At 41.2% G+C, this 24,825-nt stretch overlaps 1 protein-coding gene across 15 annotated transcripts in view; it reads left to right on the top strand.

Moving 5' to 3' along the window:
• ABLIM1 (actin binding LIM protein 1) overlaps positions 1-24,825 on the top strand; it is a 182,419-nt gene that overhangs the window by 101,015 nt on the left and 56,579 nt on the right. For 14 of the 15 annotated variants that reach the window (XM_021399863.1, XM_021399858.1, XM_021399860.1 and 11 more), the window contains 2 exons: positions 11,014-11,140; positions 11,981-12,074. In XM_021399863.1, the coding sequence (XP_021255538.1) occupies positions 11,014-11,140; positions 11,981-12,074 (221 nt within the window). Of the gene's footprint in view, positions 1-11,013; positions 11,141-11,980; positions 12,075-18,625; positions 18,783-24,825 lie in introns of those variants that run through there. The other variant, XM_021399867.1, reaches the window with a different exon arrangement.

Consider the following 24,825-nt stretch of genomic DNA (forward strand, 5'->3'; position numbering starts at 1 on the left):
CCATAAAAATCAGAAGGAAAAATACTGAATAATTAATTTTCCTTTTTTTGTTTGGGTTGGTGGTACTTCTTTACCACATACATATGAATAATATATTTCTTTCACTCCACATATATTACCTGGAATAATTGTAGCTATATTTTTCCTAAAGAAGCATTTCAGTGACTCCTTTTTTTATCCTGATTTTATAAGACAGTCTTTTTCAGTGTACAGATGCTGTACTTCATAAATTAGTCATCTATGTTCCTTAGACACTGCTAGATGTATGCAGTGGAATTTTCATTGAAGTCAGCAGGAAATTTAAGGCCAAATACTTGTAAATAGCTTTGCAGATAAATGAAATGGATGGTGTTCTTTTTTTTTCCTTGTTGTTTTACTTTTTATGACAGCATGAGAAATGAGATGTGCTCTACAAAGCAAAGTGACCAGGATGGATACCGAGTAGTACAGATGCAGCGGACAAATACCTGGTATTTAAAAATCAAATTGTAGAAAAGCGAGGGTTTTGAAATGGATTTTGAAAGACTAAAAGTGTGATGTTGATGGCTTGGACAGTTCAGGATTTTCAAGATTCTGCCAAAGGTGGAAAGTTATTTTCTTTGGGATCTAGTAAGAGATTAATGTAAATAATGTATCTCGTTAGTTAGTATTTGTGTTTTAAACAGCATCTGAGTATTTATACATCATAATGATTGCCTGGTTTGTACTGTCTTAAGCTCCTTCTGCTTTCCTTTGTATTATAGCTACGTGCTTACACACATGTGTTTCTTATGGTCAGAAGGAGAAGAGCCAGAGCCAAATTGAAACATACATAATTATTATTAATGTGTTCAGAGGCAAGTCGATTGTCCACGTTACCAGCTTATCATAGAATCATAGACTGGTTTGGGTTGGAAGGACCTTTAAGATCATCTCGTTCCAACCCCCTGCTGTAGGCAGGGACACGTCCCTCTAGACCAGGTTGCTCACAGCCCCATCCAGCCTGGCCTTGAGTACCTCCAGGCTGGGGGCATCCACAGCCTCGCTGGGCAACCTGTTCCAGTGTCTCACCAGGTTATCTCTGATGCTTCTCCATGAGGTCATTTCATCAGTGAATTCTCACTAGGGAAGCTGGTGAGTGAATTGATGTAGGCATTTGAAAATAAAAATCTCTAGTTTAGGCAGACATTGATTATCAGAAAATGCCACACTGGCTTAAGTTTCATCTTGAATGTGCAAGAGGTGTAGCGCAGTGTCCAGCTGAGAGCAGAGCAGCCCCAGAGCTGTCCTCGTGCTCGGGGCAGGCAGGGCAGGTGGTGCCAGCAGCCTGTGCTGCCACAACCTGAATCAGCAGTCTGCTGGGATCAGCTCTGAAATTCAGAGGAGACTATGTGTCTTTGAGCACAGTTTAGAGATTGCCCTTTTCCTTGAACACACGTTTTCCCCTTAGGCATTTCACTTCAGAATTTCCACAATAAAGCACATCGCTAATGAGAATATTACATTACTTCCTGCCTGGGATTGAGCCCTTTCAGTGCTGGCTCCTTGTCTGGTTGCTGGTAAGGCCACGTCATCTTAGTGATGAAATTAATTAGTTAATGTTGCATTTCAAGTAGGATTTCCAGGTGGATAGCAAAAACTTGCTATCCAAAAAAAGACTGAAGCAGTACAATCGTCCAGCAAGAGTTTTCATTTAAAAAATACGTCATCTTTTAAAATGATGGAGAGAATCACAGTTTCCTTTTCTTCAGTGAAATAGATGCTTGTGTGCTGTATGTGCTGAGATGTGCAGTAATATTGTCTGGAAAGAGGCATAGGGAAGGCAGCTTGACGCTTCTTTCTGTGTAAGAGTCTCTGCTGTGAGTTAAGAGCGTTACAGAACAGACACAGCATGGACCAGAGTTTCCAAAATGGCCAGTCTTGCATGTGCATGAATAATATTTGGTGCAGCTGTTCCCCGACTAGACAGCTTCCACGTGGAGCTTTCACAATGCTGTTTTGTATATTTGTCCCTGTCTGTTTTGCACATTATGTTCTGGTTCAAAGGACGTAAGTTCTCTGGGCCAAATGCTTTCATGCCTATCTGTACAGAGTCTAACAGGGATCCCGACTCACAACTGGGGATCTTAGCTCTATTGTGATGTAAATAATAAGCTTAATGCTTAATGAACTTGTGGGAGAAAGATATCGTTGTTAATTATTCAGTAGCCTTATCTCTTTGAATAAGATACAGTAAATCTCCCAGTAAATACCTGAAACTTCCAGCAAGGGTTGTGGTAAAGCTGAAGCAGAGCAGAGCTGGCATACTTTATCTGTTGAAGAAGGTGGTCTGCAATAAATGGGAATCATCTTCTGCCTCACTGCCCTAAAAGTGGAGGAAAAAGCTTGTTTTAGAAACAACAGTGCATCAGAATGGAGAAGAAGCAAATTTGCATTGTGCCCTTCTTTTCAAGATTCTCTTAATTCTTAATGTGCTTTTATACTCAGGATATACTTGTCCTTCAGGTCTGTAGGGAAGACAGGCAAACTGATGGGGAAGACTTGGCTGTTTGCAGTCCAGCTGTCTGCAATGATTTTTGGCTTAAAAGGATATTAAGCAACATCCGACATTTGAGCTCATTCTTTGGAAATACCTACAATTTCACACTGTGCATTAAAGCTACATAATATATATAGGTATTGTCCAAATACATGGCACAGAAGTGGGTAGGCCTTAAGTGGAAGACTCTGAGCCCAGTTTTGCCTCAGGGATGCACACTCATAGCAGCCATATGCTTCAGTGGGTGCACTGCGGCACTTAGAGAAGGGTTCAACAATTTTGAGTTTGAACATGCATTTTTAAATGGATTTTAAAATTCTGTATAAAATTCTGATTCTGAAGGGACTAATATTTTGTGTGTGCCGTAGCGCATGGATAGAATCATTGACTGGTTTGGTTTGGAAGGGATCTTTAAGATCATCGAGTTCCAACCCCCCTGCTGTAGGCAGGGACACCTCCCTCTAGACCAGGTTGCTCACAGCCTGGCCTTGAGTGCCTCCAGGGAGGTGACATCCACAGCCTCGCTGGGCAACCTGTTCCTGTGTCTCACCACTCTCAGAGTAAAGAGTTTCTTCCTGATATCTGGTCTAAACCTATCTTCTTCCAGTTTAAAACCATTTCCCCTTGTTAAATATTCCTGGTTAAGTTAAGAAACCCTCACGTATCCCTGCACACCTGTGTGCTGGAGATTCAGCTGAGGATATTTGGGACTTGACAGTGGTAACACTGTTCTTCTTTAATTTATTTTTCATGGAATCAAAACACTACAGACGTAATTGTGGACTGATTTCAAACACTGTGATTTAAATCGCTGATTTTAATCATGGCTTAACTAAGAACCCAGGAAACCTTGATTAAAATAATTGATTGGAACCTTGTTTGAAGTTTATATTTTTAATTATTTTCCTGAAGAAAAAGCTAACTGTTAAGCATGAGGATACTCCATATCTTTAAACATTTACTTAAACTAATATAGCTCTGTATAAGGTATTCAAATACTTTAACATCTGTATTTTTACATAATGACTATTTTTGCTCGTGATTTATGTCCAGATCCATTTGAATGGAAATTGACATTCAATTACAAGGCAAAAAAATAGCATTGTGGAATTTTTTTATATTTCAGGAGCAAGAGAAGCTAGATTCATATTGAACGTAAATACATTAACATACATTTTAATTTTTGAACTCCTGATTTGTCAAGGGTATGTAAATTACAAAACTATTTGCTTTGGATAACTGTGTGCCAAGGGATTCTAAAAGTGGCAGACTTATCATACCTGCGTTTGTTCGTAGGTATGAAAATAAGAGCAATTTTCTTCTCTATGTTTTCAAATCCTATTTGGGTTTTTAACTTTGGTTTAATTTAAAGTGTAAAACTTTGATTTTGAATAAAATCTTGATGTTTAAATATCAGTATCTAATTCCCTGTATTTTAATCTGAATTTGATTATGATTTAATTATATTGGCGATACTATGAGTCTAAAATTGTACCCTATCCCATGCTTTTTAAGAATAAAATAAGCAAATCAACATTCTTGAAATGGTTCAAAATTCATATAAATGATGGAAACCTCAAGCACAGTTGCTATCTGGCAAAATCCTTTAGATTATGGCTGAAGAATACTCCCTTCTTCCTTTGTTAAATCTTTCCAGTGACTGTGATGGCCAATTTCTATGATTACTCCAAGAAGATTTATTGTTTTGAAGAGTGTTTGCAATTGTTGAGGCATTTTCATCATTTGAATTGCTTTATTGGATCAATTTTATTTGTCGCTTATTATACTTGAGAAGCCTCCATTTACTCTTCTGCTTCTGACAAGGATTGGTGTTTTCACTGCTGCTTATAAATCACCTTAGCTCCTTCTCTGGAAGTGTACAAAGCATTGTTAGAAGCAAACATGTGGGTGACAAGAAGCAGAGCAGCAACTGTATTGAGAATATAGTGGTAGCAGGGCAGGAAGTTTTTCATCAAATGTTCCTTCACAAATGTAACTGTTTTTCAGGAAGGTGTTTTCAGTCCCGTTTGCCCATTTCTTTTGTACTCTTTTGTGTGGCATGTAAATGGGATGAGAACAATTGTGAATGCAGTATACAAATGTACTGAGCAGCAAGTATATGCTACTAATTGTGTAAGCATAACGCCATCTTGAACTTGGAATTAAAAAATGTCCATCTTCATAGCCCTTACCAGAGAAGCACTGTTCAAAAGATAATTCCAAAGAGTACTGGAAGAAGTGCAAGGAATTGCTCAGTAAATGGGTGTTGCATTAGGAAGCATCACTAGTTTGGAAAATACAACTATAGGAGGAAATCCCCAGACATAAAACTAATTTGGGAATTGTCACGTTCAGAAAGCCGAGATAGTAAATCAGGAATCTGAGGTCACTGATTGTTGTTATTTAGAGCTTAGTTTGCCATGGGTTACCAGGGCATAAAAACCTCACTAAAAGTTTCCATATTGGTGATTGTACTGTTTGAATTACTTGTTTTCCACGAGTAACAATGGAATATTACTCAAAATAGTCTGCAAATAAAGAGACACAGCATGTTTTATCCGTGGGCTGGGCTTAAAACAGTGGAGTTCATTTGTAAACTGTGCAATTCACTTGGCATACTGTGAGTTGGAATTGTGAATTTAAATTCAGCTGGAATTATCTGAGTACTGAATATGTGGTAAAGGAAATAATGGGTTAAGACCAGTCTCAGTCACCAGCTGCTGATTTACATCTGCCTGGGGTTTATCATCAGAGTGGTTTTTACAAATGGAACACTGGGGCTGCTAAGCTATAAAAAAACCTTGTTACCAGTCTTTTATGGGCCATCCTCTTCTTTTATAAAGCTGGTAGCATGGCTGTCTCTTCTTCCTATTTCCATCACACTTTGGTTTGCTGTTGAGAAGTCTGCGAGAAAGACTAAGTTGATGAAGTGGCTGATGCTGAGGACGATGTTATGGGGAAAGGCCAACTTGGTGGTACGTTGCTTGCAGAGATTTTCCAAGAGTAAAAGGGTAAGAGGCCAAGTGGATTGGCTTCCATTGGGAAGGAGGTGTAACAAGAAGAGGAAAGAAGGGAAATACAGATTTCTGGTGTAGAAGACTAACACAAATACTTACATCTGTAAAGTGGGGAAGAATAAAAACTCTATTAATGTAACAATGTTGTATTAGTAGAATAAAGTTGAGGACAAGCATTCATCCTTCCAAATCACTTTCAATTACATAAAACAATGAAAATGCCTTTACAGTAAAGATACATCCAAGATAACCACACGTTGATCTTCATATAAATGATTTTAGTTTATATTTCCACATGTTAGACAATTTCTTTAAACAGGCAAGTCAGTCACTGGTAGTTAACAAGGACTTGTGTTGCAAGCAAGTAATGCCATTCTATGCCATTGTGATTTCTTTCCATATTTAATCAAATAAAGCCACTTTATTTTCTTTAAATATTTGTTTTGAAAATATCATTTTTCCCAACTTGCCATTTATTATAAACAGTCAAAATTCTATTCCACTTCCCATGGGAAATTCAGTTCCCTCCATTGTACGAGCCCAGCCTCTTATTGTTAGGTTATTCAGGAGTACAGGGCTGTTGGAATGGTTTTGTTTTGCCTTCAGCAGAAGAGCAGAAGCACATTTTGTCCTGACAAACATTGCCCATCCTTACATTGGCAAAGAGGAAGGATCTGGCAGCAGATTTCACTGCAGAATGGAGTAATGCACATGGATCTAAATCCTGGATGTAAAATTACCAGTATCGTGTGACCTTCTCAGACTTCCTGAACTCAGCACTGCCCCAACGATCAAATGATTATGATTTAAACATTGAAAGTGTTTAATATACTGTAAACAAATTAGACGAAGTGAGTTTTTATTTTTAGCTTTGGCAGAAATATCTTGATGAGCAAGAAAGCCTGTGTGATATCAGTCAAAGTTTTTGTTTTTAAAAGGGATCTTTTAAAAACATTACCTTATCTGTGGTTAAAAGGTAACTGAGAAAAACTTATCTGTGATCTTCCTGTGATTTCTTGACTTTCCCTCTTTTCACTTCCAAGTTGCTGTTCATCATGGCTTGATTTGTAGGTCCAGCTATGTTTGACCATATATTTCTGCAAGTGCAATGAAATCTTGTTTGTTTCTTTAAATAAATAAATAAGTAAATGGTAGAACCCTGCTGATGCTGTCTGTTTGTACTTTATAGGAAAGGGAACAGTAACAAAGAGTATTACTCCTGTGACTCACAGGGATTATGGCAGCTTCAGACTTCAACTAGACAGGTGCCACCAATGACCGTCAGGACTGAAAAGAACTTTCTGGTGATTTAATTATACATCACTAAGGCTGCTGTTAGCTCTGTTTAGAACCCTGCGCAGAACAAAGCTGGTATGCTCATGTAACCTCATCCTGCACGTAACCTTGCATAATGATGTTCGTTAGGATAAAAGCACATAGGGATGACTTCCCTCTTGTAAGTTACACAGAGTGGGTAGAGAATGTGTGATAAAGGTAGAAGTGCTAGTAAATTTTCAAAGCAGTATCAATGGGAGTGGTCAAAGTGCTATGCAGCATGCTTAGGGTTAATGCAGCTCAATCAGCTTCGAGCCCACTGCCTGTGCCATGATCCAGCAGAGCAGAGCTCTCTGCTATTGGCTGAGGGCAGGGGAGGGAGGCAGAGGAAGAAAATCCACCGCTTAATTTAGGCAGTGACGAATGGGTTGCTGTGCAGGATGTTTCACTCCTGCATGCCCGGGGTGATGCAGATGCTAAAAAGAGAAAAGCATTTTCTCATTGCATCTTCACAAGCAAGGTGTCGTGGATGGCAGCTCACCTTGGTTTGCATCTTCTAATGAGGCTGCTTAAGGTGATTGAGGGGTGGAGGTCTTAATCATACATAATATTAGTGTCATGCTGCTTTCCCTTGTCCTATCCCCCCACTTTTCCCTGCTTTTGGGCTGGCTGACTCCACATTCAGTTACAGCTCTTTTTTCCTTCTTGTCATTTACTTTTGTGTTTGGACCTATCAAATATGACACCCTTCTGAGCTATTTTATTCTAGAGCAGTAGTAGCTTAAATATGTGAGGACGTATCCTCAGATTGAATGGGCCTAGTCAGAGTATAAGAAAGGCACAACAGGTATGTTAACCATATCTGACAGAGAGCTGTTCAAGATGCTTTTGCTTTGCTAAAAAATGATGCTGTCGGCTATTGCTTGTATGAGAGAGGGTGAATTCCCCTATACTGCACAATATCTGAGCAAGAGGGCATTGCTTGTGGAGGCTACAAGGGAGGGAGTTGCAGCTGTTGGTGCCACAGGCAGCCACTGCACATATCAACATGTGTGTTACTTCACATTTCTCAGGAGAATTAGTGCCGTGGACTGTCTGATCTTCAATATTCCTTCACCTCAAACAGAATTCCACATATTGCTTTTGTGGTAGGCTTTTCTTTATATCCTAAGTGCATACAGGAACTATACTGCTCACTCATACATTTTAACCAGTGCCCTGCACTTCCCTTCTCTTCTGTACTATGTTGGCCCAGTGGGATGGGTAGCTGTGCAGTGAATGGCAGTAGGGAACAGTGTGGGTTATATGGCTAAAAGAGAGCTGAAGAGCGCTCAAGATTACAGGGGTGCAGTCTGTTCAACCCAGGTGTAAAGCCAGAGACAGAAATGTCTATGTTGGAAACCATGACACAAAATTTGGGGGAGGGTTTTCAGGTTTTTATGTACGAATTTGGCCTGGCATATGGTTGTGGAACCTCACAGTTGTCTTACCTCATGGCCCTTTTATTTGTGGCATAAGCTGGTTATAGCTTAGGCTGATGTAGATTGTGCCTAGTGTGATACAGAGATCTTGCTTGCATATGTTTTGTGCTGATGACATTCAGCCAAAGGCTTTAATATGCCTCATGCAGGCCTGGGGTCATAAATGGCATTTATTTGTAGAATGTGGATGAATAAATGGTCTTTTCTTAGCCCAGCCCAGCTTTATTTGCTCTCTATTTTAGGGATAATAATTGCTAGCTTCTCACACATGTACTGTTCTACGAGAATTAAAATCAGGTTTAGTTAAAAGCCGTTGCAGCCTAATAAGACAGTACTGCACTATTAGCTTGCTTTGATTTTAGGCATTCGTTATGTCAGTGACTGGAAATAATGATATTCACTTACTCTTTCTGGGCTCCTTAAGGTGTTTTGCAAGAGTAAGTAAATGTCATTATTGCTGTTGAACAGTAAAAGCATATAATCAACCCCTGGTATCACACATGAGCGTAGGAGAGGTCAGTCTGGCAACACCACCTCTGGCTTTCAAGAAGCAAATAAACAGGCAGACATAGTTCATAGATCCCCGTCTCCTCCACGTTACTGTTATTTGCAGCAGTGAAGACAGATACTGGACTAGTTAGGCCTGGTATATGCAGTTCTTCTATTTTGACGGCTTCAGAAATTCAGTGAAACAAAGAGCTTTAAAAATCTCTTCCTTGGTTCCATATCTGTGAAATTTCAGCTTTGCAAAGCTTTCTTAGATAAAGCTGAAAAAAGCGTGGAAAATACAGCAGATTTTTGGAGGGATTATTGTACTGGGGAATGCATCACAGTTTGGCAAGAGCGTAGGTCAGGAATGTGGAAGCTGGCACAGCAGGGAGAGGTAGTCGTGCTAGGAAGCTGAGAAATGGGGGCTGTTTAAAGCTGCAGTTCAGCACCCACTGAGATTAAGGGGAAGGTCTTGTTTATTGTCACAGTTTGTAGATGAACTGCATGTTTTCAATTTGGAAGGGACCACAAGAAATAATGTAGCATCCCCCCTAGACCATGGCAAGATTAGTGTACCAAAGGCATTCAGGCAGATGTTTACTTGGCTTCCCCCTTAGCCCTGTGCTATAACGTTCAGAGCCTTTCTTGCTGACCTGTTCTAGCCTTTGCTGTCAATATGTAGTGGCATGAAGCCTTGAGCTGGCATGTATGAGCAGAGGGATCCATTACATGCTGTCAGTCCTTGTCATTGCATGGTTTCAATTTGTAACGTTTGTCCTCTAGAGCAAAGCCCTGGGATTAGACTGCTCCTGGTTGCTTTTCAAGTCCAAGCTGTGTCATTGGTCCATGACTTGCTTTTTGTTACAAGATACCATGATGCTTGGGCCCTTTCTCTTAAGGGATTTGAGGAGATGAAGAATACTGATAGAGAGACAAGGGGCAAATAGCAACCTGGTTAGCAGGAATGCCCATCTTACACTTCAGGCTCTCATTGCTCATTATCCAGCAAACAAAAGTGAGGCCCTTCAGTGTCAAGAGGAGTGATTCCTCTTCTTGTCAGTGGTGATAATGAGCTCCGACTCACCCTTTTGCAAGGTGTGGTGTTGCCTGGGCTGTAAAATCACGAGGAGGTGGTGTCCAGGCTGTGCCTGTTTGGTCAGCTGGAACTGGTCTTGGTTTGTAGCTATTTGATGTTTCAGGTGCGTGGAGAGAATGTTAAATTCATGAAAGGGACACTGAGTTTTGAGATAATAAAATACAGGAAAAGCTTTGTTCCAGGCTGTCTCCTCTGTGGCTTCCAAGCATGTCTCAGTTGATGGCCATTCCCTTTCTGCTTCACTGCTCTTGCAGGCCTTGCCTTCCCTCCATCCCCTGCGGCCAGGCAGAGAAGCTCTAGCACAGTGCCTGCAGTTCAGTGCTGCTTCCCTCATCAGTCTCTTCAGATCTGACCAGGAAATCTCTGAGTATCTTACATGTGAATGGAGAGGAATGGGAGCTTGGGGCTGAAGCAGCTTTCTGATGTGACGTGAGACATTGTGGCATCCTCAGGGATGGAGGGCATTCACTGGCTCTGGGCTTCAGGTTTGCTGTCTGCCTTCAAGTTGTCTTCCTGAATCACAGAGAAAACTGAGCCATGACTGCCAGGTAGTACTAACATCCCTGAGTGAGAGTCCTCATGCCTATTAAAGACTGTGAGAGCTGCTGTTTTCCACACCTGCTGGTGGATCACAATATGCCCTGTCATACCACTGTCAACCTCGCCTCAGTCCCTTGCTAAAAATCACTCTCTCTGCCTGTTCACTGGCCGGGATGTGCCACCGCTCACTGTCGGGGTGGACATGTTGGGCTTTGCTGCCACCCAATGGAGAGTGCAGGGCTCCCTTCCCAGCACCACTGATGCAGTCTGGATCTGAGGAAAACCGATTCCTCTAGAAGGCTGGTATTTTTCTAAGTGGTAGTTTATGTAGCTGCAAAATCTGAGGTTTGTACTGAGCTTGTCTGGCAGTCTTTGAAACACAGCATGAAAAACAGAAGAGAGACTCTCTGTCCTCTGCTGTCTGTAATGAAAAAGACTGTGTATAAGACCTGAGAGTCTCTGAGGAAAGGAAGATGCATCTTTGCACAGCCCTGTAATTTTCCTCTTTGCCTACCAACTGTAGTAATAGCTGCGTGATTAATGAAGATCACTGAGCCAGATAACTGACAACAAATGCAATTGTTTGTTTACTTGCAGACTGTGCTGGCTGTGGAAGAGACATAAAAAATGGACAAGCATTGCTAGCTCTCGATAAGCAGTGGCACCTGGGGTGCTTTAAGTGCAAGGCCTGTGGGAAGGTCCTGACTGGGGAATACATCAGCAAGTAAGTAGCCTCTGCATCTCTCCTGCACTCCTGGCATGAGTTCTTGTTGCCAGAGCAGCAGAACTTCCAGCAAAGTTCACCCTTCAAAATCCAGTCTTTATTACCTTTTCATATACACCACAAAATCCAGTTTTGATTACCTTTTCATGTGTACCAAAATCTTTGCTCTCAATGAGAGGTAAGCTGGAAAGGGGAGGTAAACTGAAAAGAACAACTAGAAGGTGGTGATATTCTGTATTTATCACCTTTATGGAAGGCAGTATATCTTCATGTAACCATAAGGGGTTGAGGGAATTCCTACATGTGTTTTCTGTGTTAGCAGGATACAGCTTTGTGCTGTTTTACTTTCCAGCTTTGATGCTGAGGAAAAAGGTAGGAACTTGTCCACTGTTTGCTTTTGCTCGGGAGAAAGTAAACATGATGATGTGATTGACCTGGAACTGTTTCTCAACACAAATAAGGAATTGCTTCTTCTCTTTGCACACTTACAGATTTCTTTGTTGAATGGTTTCTACTCATCCCCATAGTCAGAGTTCCACTGATTTCTCTGGAATTGTACCACCTATAGCTTTAGAAAGGCTGTTCTTAAGAATGAATTTACTTCAGTGGTTTGTGCAGGATCTCTTTCCCAGGTGGAAGCTTAAGGTATAGTTATAAATCACTGATGAGAACATGATTTTTTTTTTGTCATTCTTTTACAATAACATACATCTTTTGACATCTCTCCTATTTGGCTACTGCTGTTTGAAGGAGTGCCAGTGAAAACAAGGGAAGAATCTAAGTCATGCTGTAACCTGTTTATTAAAAGGTGGTTTATATTTTGTGGTTTTTCTTTTTCAGAGATGGTGCTCCTTATTGTGAAAAGGACTATCAGGTTCTTTTTGGAGTCAAGTGTGAAGCATGTCACCAGTTCATTACTGGGAAAGTACTAGAGGTAAGTGTTCTGTAAATGGGAGTTTAAGATTTGGGCCACATCCCATGAAGTGTTCGCACAACTGCAAAGAATACAAAACCTTCTCATATGAAAGTTTTACTTCTGATTTTAGAGTAAAGGCACTCACTTTCAGAAATATTTTTATATATCTTTTGCTGACTTCTAGTTGGAGACATCAGTGTTCTCTTTGCATCTGGCCAAATCACTTTAGAGTTACATATCTTACGTTGTCAGTACTATCTCCCATGGCTGTGACTAGTCCTTGTGAGGTGGAATCCTTGAACATGGATCTGTGTATGTAATCACAAAAATGTTTAATGGGCAAAAATGCAGGGGACTTTCCTTGTCCTATTATCATTGAGATAAGAGAAGCAAAACTGCTACCTCCTCTCCACATGGGATGCCATGTTCAATGGAAAGAACCTGAGCTACAGGCTTAGGTCTGGAGCTGGGCTGTATAGCTTGGTTGCTACTTTAGTTATGTTTAATACTCAGCCCTCCCTGGGGAAAAACAAAAAAACAAAACAAAACAAAAAAACACATGCACACAAACACAATCCCCTTTAGATAATACAGAAAGCTGAAGAAATGTGAGACGTAGGAAGAACTTCAGTTACAGGTGTATTTTTTTGAAGAAGAAACTGGATATATTTTTAGGGAATAACAGAAAATAGTCCTGAAAGGATTACTGAAATAAAAGCAGCTGGAATTTGCTCTTGAGGGTGTATTGGAGGTTCTTTTCTTTCTTTGGTCTACTACAGGTGTAAGACTATCAGCCCTCATCAGAGAAGTTCCTGTTTTGTTGTGAAGTGGTAACAGCTTGACTTTCTAGTCTGGAGGTTTCAGACTATTAGCCAGGCTGGCTGCCCCCAAATGAGAGGCTCTGAAAGCACGTGAACACCCAGTGCAGCTGAAACTGCTTCCACTGAGAGGGAATAAAATTTTTGAGTTAGCCATGCTCTGAGTCTGCTTCCTTCGCAACACGTGTCTAATTCTTTTAGAGACTCACATAGATAAGTAATGAGAACAGACTGAGCTTTCCCTAGAGTAGAAAGGCCATGTCTCTGGCTTTTATCTGGAGGTCTACTACCATCTGCTTATCTATTCCTATCTACCGATGAGTTTTTCAGTTTAGTATTATGAATTGGTGACAGCATAGTTGGAGTGGGAGGCACTACTGGAGAGAAGTAATTAGATTTGTGAGACTGGGAAGCATAAAATAATTCTAAAATAACTTCTGATGCTATTCCTGCTGTTATTCTATTAGTCGGAACTTGTCCAATCTGTTGCTCAAAGCATTGCTGTCTACTTGGAGGCATGGAGATGAAAATAATAAAAGGGAAGATTCTCTGAGTCTGTGGAGAGCTGTGAAGAAATGAGATGGGTCTATAGCCTTTTGTGGCATGGATGTGAATATAGAAAAGTTGCATTCCTGTTGCTCTTTCTGGTATTAATGAGAAAGAAACCTAGCTTTCTGAAGGGATCTTGAGCTTTATCCTTTTGGAGCTGAATCAGCTGAGGGGAGGAAAAGATTAGTTTATCTGAACCAGGACTCAGCTGTCCATCATAACCTCCACTAAAGTTCAGGTTATCAGAGACTTTGTGTCCCATATAGAACCTTGATGCAGTTGTTTGGACCCAAGGATGGTTTTTCTCCTCACAGTTCTTTCTCTTCTGATAGCCATTTATTATTAGAAGAATTGACAACATTTTGCTGAAATAAAAGTAATGGAACAGGCATCCAACCTTATGTAAGAGTGAAAATTAGAGAAAATAGGTAAAGGGTTTACCATTTGACTTAGCCTCTGCTAAGTCAATCAGAATCAGAATATGTTCGTGAACTAGAGACAGACCCTTTGGTGTTACAAATATATGGAAATATTAATCATGTGATCATCTTAAGTTGTGGTTTGAGCAAAAATTCTAGTCTTACCATTTGTGATTCTCAGCGATCATCAGAGGCGCGGCCCATAATAATGCAGTAGAGGGCAGCAGTAGTTCTCAATATGCAAGGAAGACCAAATGACAAAGCCTGTCAAAGTTGACTTACTCATTTAACACAAGTGTTTCCTGATTTGTTTAAATGACATTTGAAGCTGACTGCTATGTAGCAGGTGTAGACTGGGCAAGTTCTTAGAGACTTTCACCAAAAAAGTGAGTATTTTATTGTCAAGGAGGCCATTCAGCCATTGGTTTAACTGTTAGCAGCTTGGATAGTCCGTGAATGCAGCTCTCCAGCTATCGTCTGGGAATGCAGATGCAGGAGAGACATTTAAGCACTTTTTTTCATTAGGCTGCACTTGAAAAGATGCTCAGAAGATACAACTAATGTTCAGTAATACATGGTAGTTAATGGAACTATGGACTAGTTTCTTGGCTCCTCCCACGTGTCTTTTACACTGTCAAATATCACGGTTTTAAAGGGGCAGTACTAATGCCTCTAAATTAGACTAAAGGCGCTAGTAAGAGGAAACTGAAGATGAAAAAAATCATACGTCAGAACATGTGTCCCCACTGAGCAGAAAAGGTAGTTTAGAGGATGGGGTCAGAACATGACATAAATCCTATGGTAACAAAGGAGATGAGAGATCAGAAGCAGCTGGGGCTGTGGAAGATAATTCACAGAGTAGGATTTACTAAGGTTGTGGAGGACTGCAGACCCTTTCAAGACAGAACAGTCAGCAATCTCCTTGGCCTGTATGGGAAATCACCCACAACCTTTCAGTACACCTGAAGTTTGAATTTAGCTGAAGCTTGAGATTCTCACAGGAGGATTACTGTTTTCCCCTTTTTGTTTTCTTAAGCAGTGTTTCTTTGGCAAAGTTGGGTATCTTTGGCAATTCCTAACATGTAATTGTCTCTTGTCCTGCTGCCTGTCTTGGGAACAGAACCACATTCTCAGGGTGAAATAACTCAGTTATAGGAGTGGTCATGGCATCACTGAGCAGCCCAAGATCTACCCAACTTTGCATTTTGCCCGTATTAATAAAAATTATCTTCAGTCTACTTGTCAATTAAATATTTGTTCTGTCAGGAGCAGTATATACTATTTCATGATCTTCATCTGAAGAGATGATTTGCAGATTGGAGGGAGGTATGTGGCACATTATATGCAAACACTTCCCTCTTGTGGATCAGAAGCAATCAGCAGCATGCTGTTTTTCCTAAATGGAAAGTTTATAGAAAAGCAGGAAAACTAAAGAAAAATGAAAACAGGAAACAGCTTTCTTTGTGAAGGCTGGTGCTATCTACTTCTTGAGTAATAGTTAAAATAAATAATAAAAAAAAAAAAATTGAGATGCTTTGCAGCATCTCAGGCTTGCTGCTCCTGCTTGCTTCTGTCCCTCATTGTTGCTTAGCACGTCTGACATATTAGGCCTTCAGTCTTCTACACTGAGCAGTCAGTACGGGAGACAACCACTGCTGAAGATGATGTAAGCCAGAGAGGCCTCCTCTTGGAGGGCACCTTCAACAAACTGTGTTGGAAAAGTTGAAGTTTCATAGAGAGTAGAATTCCTTAGGTTGGAAGGGACCTCAACTCCTGTCCAGTTCCAGCCCGCTGCTGTGGGCTGGTTGCACCCAACAGATCAGGGCTCAGAGCCCCATCCAACCTGGCCTTGAGCACCTCCAGGGATGGGGCACCCACAGCTTCGCTGGTCAACCTGTTCCAGTGCCTCACGTTTGAGTTCAGGCCTTGAGAGGATAGAATTTCTCCAGCCAGTCTAAAGATAATCTCTCTGCTGTTTTAAAATCCATTACTAGAAAAACTACCATTTATTTTGCTAGCATCCGCGTATCATGGAAGAAATTCCTTTTTTTTCTAGGCCATAATTCTGACAAATTTCAATAGCTGTAAAAATATTATGTACATTTATGTCATCTCAGATATTTCTTGTGTTATTTTGTACATAACTTTCTGGGACAAATAGCTCCAAATAATAGATGAGTCTGTGTGCCACCACAGTGAATGTGGTACCTGATGGGAAATCGATACTGCAACTTTCTTTAGAGTACAGATACTTTAATACCTGAGTATTTCAGGATACCGTTGTCAAGGCAACAGAGATCGCTGTTCTTCCTTGAGTTTTTCCAGCAGAAAGAAACCTTTATTTGTGGAAAAATTACTGATTTCCTCTTAACTACAGTGATAAACATTTATTGTCGAACTATAATGGCATAATGAGAGTGAGGGCTGCCTTTTACACCTTCCACTACGCTATTGTTTTCATAGCTTTGAGGCTTGCCTATTGAAAGATGCCCATCTGATCCTAATCCTACAAATCTCTGTGTAGATGTGTAAACTTCTGCATGTATTCAGCTATTTTAAAGACACTGGCTTAAATCATTTCTGTCTAATGTGTTTATCATACACAAAATAATTATTCCTCCAGGGCTTGATTTAAAATATGTTAAATCACTGAGAAGCTTTCCATTGACTTTCAGAGAACAGTGGATCATGCCTATACTCATGCATATCATCTGGGCTTTTCTAAAGTGTTTTACAAAGCTCCTAAGTAGCTCCTAAGCTCCTTTTTATTCTGCAGAAAGAAGACAACAAGGCAAAAGCAGGTGAATAACTTAAATGAAATCATACAAAAAGCCTGAAAATGAGAACCAGGTGTGGATTTTCACCAGTTTTCCTTTTTGAGGGTGTTTTTTAATTATTTTTTTTTCTGTAAATGCTATGACTAGTATTTGACCTCATGATCTAGAGATCAAGACATATACATCTACTGTATCTACTGTCAAATCCCACAGCCATCTGGCTACCCATTTATTTTTTTAATGCTACTTTCTTGTTATTCATTAGCAAATATAAAACCATTTTGTGATTTCTCCTGGCTGTGCATGGCTCGAGTTCCTGTTCTGGTGGGCTGTTTCCTGAGCCCTGCTGAAGCTTGCATGCCACCTTATAAGCAGTGGCATAATGCCATTGTAACAGATGGCCCTGAAAAGAGAAATGCCAAGGAACCAGAAGTCTCCTTTGACTTCACCCTGCACGGTCAAGTTTTACATATTTCAGTACAGTAATTTGTGCTGAACTTCCCCTTATTAAAAAGACACTGAGTATGTTTAAGAGGTTGCATTTACCATGAAGGAAGCTTAGTACTTGTAGATGCTGTTGCTTTAATGCGCCAGAATTTAAAGATGTTTAATCTGTACTGCATGTAATTCAGAGATGCCAATTCTAAGGCACCTTAACTTCAGGAATTAGAAATTAATAATAGTTTAAAAACAAAAAGAGAGTAAAAAAGCTGCTATGGTTGTGTAAAGAAACTGGATCCATATTTAAAGGCAAAGAATGTGAGCCAGAGTAGCCTGTATGTTTGTTTAAGTGCTGATTTCAGGGCTAGATTTAGAAGCTCACATGAAAACATCAGCCTTGTCTTACAAAGATTCCTGCCATACAGGTTGTAGTTAGGTGCTGCACTGCATTTGTGTCTCTGGTCCTGTGTTCTTACACCTCTTCTAGATCAAGGAACCACGAAGAAAATCTCTTAAAACATAGCTGTATTTTAATTCCATTTAGAAGTGTTAAATGAAAGGCAAACAAATTCTTTGGCTGAATTAAATGTTGAACAGGGCTGCTTTCTTAGCGATTATCCAGGAGTATCACAAAATGTGCCACTTACCAGATTCAGGTTGTGCAATCTGTACTAGTAAAAAGCAGGTCAAGGTGATTTAAAATGTTAAAGAGCTTTTATAAAGGAAGCAATGTAGAACAAAGACTGGTGTTATGATGGATCCAAAAGGGTTCCGTTTTGTTTGTATGCTGAAGTGGTTATGAGGAAAATTGCTGAACAATGTATTAGCACTGTTTTCATACCACCACACACCTTATAGGCGGGGGAGAGAATTTGCTCTCAACTGTGGCTCTCAGTCAGTGTTATCACCTTCCCACAGCATAAAAATGCAGGAGCAGAAGGCTGCACAGCGCATGAGAAGCAGCAGACAGTGCACGCCTTGTTAGTTCTGTGATTTGCTTTGTGTTTAGTTTTACTGCTCTTAAAATAAATGGGAAAACACAGTCGTGTTGCCTATACATCCCCGGGTACGTGCTAAGAAAGCAGCAGCAGCACGTGCTGCCATTGTTTGCCCTGCGTTTGCTGCCATAGGCCGCAGGTATGTACAGCAGAGCACAGGGGTGTTGGTGCTGGAGGTCAGGTAGGTCGGCTTACAGGGCCCACCGCACATTGATCAGACGTTTACAGCGTGAGCCTGAAGGCTGCTCCGAGAGCTCGGGGATAGATGTGCAGGGAGAGCAGTGCCCCGGGACCTCCCTGCATGAGTCTGAACCAGAACACGGTCTCAGCGTAACTAAATGTTTCTGAGGAAACTAGACTAACACCCAGGAGGCTGCGTAAATTCTTCAGACACTGTGGAAGTACCATTTCATAACTTCCAGAGCTAGAGAGTGCCGGTTTCACACTCGGCGGACACCTGTCCCTGAGGGAGGAACACCGGGAGCTCTATCAGCGTTAAGCGGTGACACACCAGCGATGAGAAACGGTCCAGCCCCTGCCTGGGCCGGGATCCTTCCCCTTTTCCTTCCTTCAGAGTGGGCTGGCCGTGCTCCGGCAGAGCGCGCAGCGTGCAGCTGCTGGGGCTGGGGGCTGCCTGAGCCTTGCCTGGGCTCCTGCTGTCTGAGGTGCGGGGAGGCTGCCCGTGGCGAGGAGGCATGGATTCACACTGAGCAGCTCGCAGAAGGTAAATTTCTTCCTGTGAAACAGGGTCCGAACGGGAAGGAAAAAGGTTTTATTTTCAGGGAGGGGAAGCAGCTTTGTGATGTGACTGAATAGCTCGACAGTGCTATCAGAAGAGGATATTTGTACTGTTGTTCCTGTGCTCCAGCAGGATTTCTTTTAAAGGCTATGTGTAATCTCATGTTTTACACGGGGAGTGTAGCTAACGTATTTTTAAACTGCCAGGAATAGATGAGAGCAGCACAGAGCTGTTTCTGATTGCAGCTGAGTGCAGATGCATGGAGGAACAATACAGTGCTTTATCTCAAATATTTCTTAATATAGTATGTTGGATCTTCTGATCGCTTCTGGAGAATTGCTGCATAGCGATGCAGTTAGTTTGTTTCCAGTTTCCCTGCCTTTGAGCTCAGAAACATGTTTTACCAGTTAACATCAAACATTGGTGATGTTTGCTTTGTTTTTGATGTGTGTTTGTTTGAGTAGAAATGGGGAGATGGAAAGTTTAATAATAGCTCAGGGATCCGGGCTGATGGTTCAGGCAGCTTGTCTGTGCTGCTGAGTAGCAGCGTGGATTTAATTCAGCCTATACTTCCCTGATGAAAAATATGCTCATGTAATTGCATAGAACACGACATCACACGCCGAGTCAGAAATCTACAGTTAATATAGTTCCAGAAGAATAACCAAACTTGCTTGATGTAAAAATCCTTCAAACAGGATTTTGGTGGCTTTGCTCTTTGAAACTCGAAAGATCAAACCTGGCAGGAGGGGTGCCTGTGTTTGGAAAAGGCTTGACATATAAAGATAGCAAAAGAGATTATCTGAAGTTGATGGAGCTTTGACAGAAGCTGGGTTGCTGTGGCGTTACCATCACAAGGCATTAACTTCCCAGCAGCGGTGTTGAAACCATCCTTTAGTCAATTCAAACATCAATAGAAAAGGGAGGGATGTTAAGAGGATGTATGAGATAGTGAATAAGAAGAGCAAGTTACAACAAGTAATTTGAAGAAATTAAGAAATTACCAATTAAGACTTCCTTATTGCCAGAAAGGGACTTGTGAGGTCTTGCAGGTGCTTATAAAAATATGATTTATGGCTTTCTTGAGTACAGTTTTGCTGACTAAGACATGTTTTGCCTAGGACAATAGCTTTTTCCCTTTTGTTTTAGTTGAACATTCTCTGGGGTGTTTCATGCACCAGATGTTACTGAAAACTTCAGCAAGATCAAAATCTTTAGAAAGATTTAGATTCATTTGTGTTAGCATAGAGTTTGCTGCAACCAACAGCTATCTTTGTGATATGTAACTGTTGCTTGCATTGTAGTAACACACAACAGGTACTTAAAACAGGTAGTTCTTCCCTGTTGTAGGCGGACACGTAACATATATTGCTTTTTTAGTGGAAGGGTAATTTGCCTGGGCTATTTAATTTTTCTTGTGATGTAGTTTTATTAAGAATTCCATTGCATGGCTGTCTCTGCAGAACATATGTTGTTCTTCTCTTGGTAGAGTCTGTTTTGGGGAAAACAACATTTTTCATTTTTTGGTTCCTGTTGTTTCTTCTGTTCTTATTCAGTGCTTCAGCCTTTGCACTGTGCTAGTGCTACCTGTCACAGTCAAAGGTGTACAGGTATTGACAATCCCTACACCAAAGTACTACACTGAAAATAAAACTTCTGCAGTGTCACAGTCACACTTTTCATTGGGATGTAGTGATAGGGGAATGCGGGGCAATCTGCACCATTATGAAGTTACTTCGTCCAGTTTAATTTTTGCTTTTCCTGGACTTGGATCATAATGGAATACTTTTGCAGGATTGTGGTCTTTCATTTTGAAGTTCAGCTATTGGTGGAGAGTTTGCTGCTGACTTGCGGAAGAGCAGGATAAGAGTTACACCTGTCCCCAGTAAAAAGTAATTGGTGGGAAGAATGCAGCAGTAACAGGTTTGAAATTTGAGAGGTGGGGAAGAGCCTGCTGGGGCAAGTCTGTGGTTGTCACACATTTGTAACAGGCTCCAACCAGGTATTGCACTTCGTGTCCACTCTGCCAGGATCAGTTCTCTCTCCTGTTTGCTTTGTCAAGACAATTCCTTCATTTAAAAAAAAAAAAAAAAAAAAAAAGGGCTTTGAAGTCCAGACAATCAGCACCCAAGTGTCTTTACTGAACTGGCGCTTTAATGATTACCTGGAGCATAAAATCAGAAGGGTTTAATTGCACATTCATGTTACATTAGAGTGTCCCACAGATATGGTAGTTCTTTTAGGTAGCTATTTGGGTTGTGTGACATTTATTACAATTTTTTTTTCTTTGTAAGAGAGAAAAATAGCACACAACAAGAGGTACACCCGTTCATCACCAGCAAGACAGATACCCTGGCGTTCACACTGTGGCTCTGGCTTGGGATGTTCTGTGGTTTGCTGAGGTCTCTGCAATGAGCACCATGAATGACTTGGGTGCAAGTCAAAATGTTAAACCTTTGACTTTTACATGTAGGATTTGGAGAGGGAGATTTGTTACGTGTATAGATGCATCTGTTTCGGTAAAGTAGTTATATCTTGGATGAAAATTGTTATTTTCTGAACAATGAAGAGAGTAAGAATGGAGGCAGCAAGAACTTCAAGGGTGCTGCTGAGAAATCTGCTTGAACTACTGTTACAGGGCAGTTTTGGAGATGCTGTACTCAAATGAAACTTGAATGGCAGCAAGTTTAGACATCCCTTTCTACTTTATGTCCTGTTCATTGCCGTATTAATATACTCTATCATGGTTATTTGGTTGGAGTAGTTTTCCTGTGGTAACTGGAAACCTTGGTTTGATATGGGAGTGAAGGAAGCGGTGTAGGGAGTAAAATGCCCATATGTTGGCTCTGACAAGCATACACTGCTGGTTGTTCATGCCAGCTAGGATTCAAAAGTATGCTTGCATACTTTTGCATATGTTATTAGAAATCATGTATATGAGAAAATTGACAAACAGAACATAAAATGGACTTCTGCCAAAAGTAAAAGGCTTTGCTTTTAGCAGAGTATCTGTTGGTGGTCTGACACTATTCTAAGTTATTGTATTTAAAGAGACAGCTATTTCTCTGCATTACCTGTTCACTGGCTTAACTTGATGGCATTTTGGCCAGAATTACAGAGCAAGGATTCCTCAGACATGCCTGGATGTATTCACTATATCAGTGACTCCAGAGTTAGAGCAATGTGTTTGATAAGAAAAATACTTGAAGCAAATCTGTCCCTTTCCTAGATTGTCCTCTGTTGCTTATTACGGACCCCTTGCTGGAAGAATTTTCCAAGAGTAGCAGGTAACGTTGCAGTTAATCTAGGATAAAACACTTTTGAATACTTTTTAAAGCGCTGCAGGGCCAGAGTGCTGGACTGGCAGTGCTGCTAGGATCGATTTGCTACAGAAGCAGACTATAGTCCCCAGAAGAAAAAAATACTCCCCGTTCAGTTCAGTCCTGGTATGTTTTCCTGTTAGAATAACCTGGGAATCTACCAGGTACAAATAAGCGTATGTTGAATGCTTTGTTTCCACTTAGTTTCTCACAGGCTACCTTTGTTTTATGTTTTCTTGTTATTTTCTACCAATATACTGTGCGTGACCTCATGCATAGTTTCTTTTCCCCCTCCTTTGGCCTTCCCAACTTTTATTTCTCTGTTGTTTTTGGGACACTCCCTCTGAACTGAATGCAGACATGAGAACGGAGAGCAGGCTTGGCTGAATTGCATGCCAGAGCTTGTATGGTTCCCCAAACGACCTTCTGACTGAAAACTGGAAGGACATTTTTGTATTAGATTAGCAAGAAAGTCAGCTACAGTTGTTGTATGAAGTAGTGTGCTACTCAGTGGTCCTGTGGGGCTGGGCGACTGAGAATGAAGTTCTTTGTTGGGCTCTGCTTCAAGCGATAATTTTGATCCGTGGTGAGCTGCTCGATCTCTCACACTCTTGCATGCTTCATCAGTAGAAGCAGTTTGCCCTTGCCCACGGAGCAGGCTGGCAGGTGTTTTGCTGAGCCCCACACAGGGCTGTTCTCCCAGCCAGGCTCATTCTGCAGAGCCCCTGGTGCCGCCCCAGCAGCAGCTCGGGCCCTGATGCAGCACACCTTGCCCCAGACTTCTTCCCCTGCCTTCGAACTGGCTGCTGAGACACACACCACATCAGCAAAAGCTTGTTTCTAGCAGCAAAACTCCTGCTGTCCTGGGAATGCTGCTGCTTTGCCAAGGCAGCTGGAGGAGTAAATTTTCAGTGCAAACTGACTTAACTCTATTAGAAATTTCTCTGGTGTGTTCTAAGCTTTGACTCTGAGTATTTTGCTGGTCTGGTCTGAACCTGTGCTCCCTATGAACAGTCTCTGTAATGGCTTCTGTCTTTATAAAGCCATTGGAATGGATTTTAAGGTCAGAGAGACTACTAAAAGCATCCTGCTTGACCTTCTCTTTTCAAAATCAGAGCTTTTCCCTAAAATAAATGAAAGCTTATCCCTTGTGATAATCTCCTGCTTTGTCTTGAAGACTGCAGGGTGATTGTAAAATCACACATTTACCTTCTTGCTGTTTAAATTTACCTCTACTGTAGAAATTTCATCTTATTTTGAGGTTAAATTTGTCTAACTTGTTGATGATGCCGTAGTTGTTGTTTTGTTTTTTTTTTTAGAGGGATCAGAAAACTCATTCTCTTTCCTGCTATTATCTCTTTTCCTTGCTTTTAATTACTTTTCCATTGTGATTCAGTCACTGTTGAAGCCTTTCTCCAAGCAGTGGTTGGTTCTGAGTCCTTCAAGTTCGCAGCTCATGTTGTTCTCCTATTCTGTAGCTCCACACGCCCACTTGCCGGTATTGTAATAGTGACACTGCAGCATACGGTCAGAAGCAGAACCTTTCTTCTGCTTTTCCTTTGTATTCTTTGTATACAACAAATGATCAGAAGAACTGGCTGTGTCAGGTACCCTGAGAGTTCTTTCTGGGAGGTTACTAATGATGTCCTCCAGCTGCCTCCCTCAGGGGATGTTGCCCGTAGCATGGCCCTCAATCTCCCAGGGCCCCGCTTGCTTGATTTGCAGGCATTCTGTATTGCATTAGGCTATTCAAGCATACTTGTTGGATTCAGATAGCAAAACAAGCATTGAGTCATCAGCAGATTTGCAAGGAAGGGCTTTATCTTCTTGTCTGGGCCAGCAGCAGAGGTACCTCATGCTGTGGGCAGGAGGAAGTCAGCTCCGAGGTATCTCTCCCCTGCTAACGCATCCATCTGTCAGACAAATGCCTAGCTGTATATAGAGATTTTAAGACTCTCACGTACTAATTATTCAAGTCTCTTAATTTATAAATGTAGACTCATAGCAAACAGTAATTTAAAAAAGTCTTGCCCAATAAACAGTATCAAATATGAGAAACACATCTTCGGCATTGCCAAGTAGTGAGAAGGCCGAGACTAGTTAGAATGCCATCGATTGCCATGCCCCTTCACTACAAGACAGAATATGGTGTAAACGCTGCACACGTTCAGCAGTTTTGCTTCTTTGCAGGATGTACATATATCTTAATCCCAGCCAGTACATATGTTTTCTCTGAGTTGTCTCTGATTAACTACATGGTCAGTCACTGGGGTTAGATTTCTCCGTGCATAAATGCACCTCGGGATCCTAAAGGAGATGACAGAAATTCTGGCAGTCTGTAATTTACCTGTATCTGCTGTTGCTTTGCTTCTCTGTATAGACCAGGGTACTCTCACAGGTCACTTTTGGCTTCTGTGGGTACCTTTCTTAGTTGAGTGTTACCCCTTTCTTTGCAGTATCAACTTCCTGCTGTTTCTGCATGGACGGTTTAAGTTCTTACTGTGGTCGTGTGTAAGCAATCTGTGTATTTGCTCTGTGAGGACTGGATGAGTGGCTGCAATAAGGAACATCATCTGTAGTTAAGCGTATTTCACCTTTGCACATCACTGAATGCTGCAGGAGGTGAGAGCTTGAGGCAGAGCTGACAGCCCAGTCACAAGTGGTGGCTGGGACCTTCCTGTAGAGTAAACCCAGTTGATACTCAGCTG

The sequence above is a fragment of the Numida meleagris genome, chromosome 5 (assembly GCF_002078875.1).
Source record: "Numida meleagris isolate 19003 breed g44 Domestic line chromosome 5, NumMel1.0, whole genome shotgun sequence".
Lineage (NCBI taxonomy): Eukaryota > Metazoa > Chordata > Aves > Galliformes > Numididae > Numida > Numida meleagris.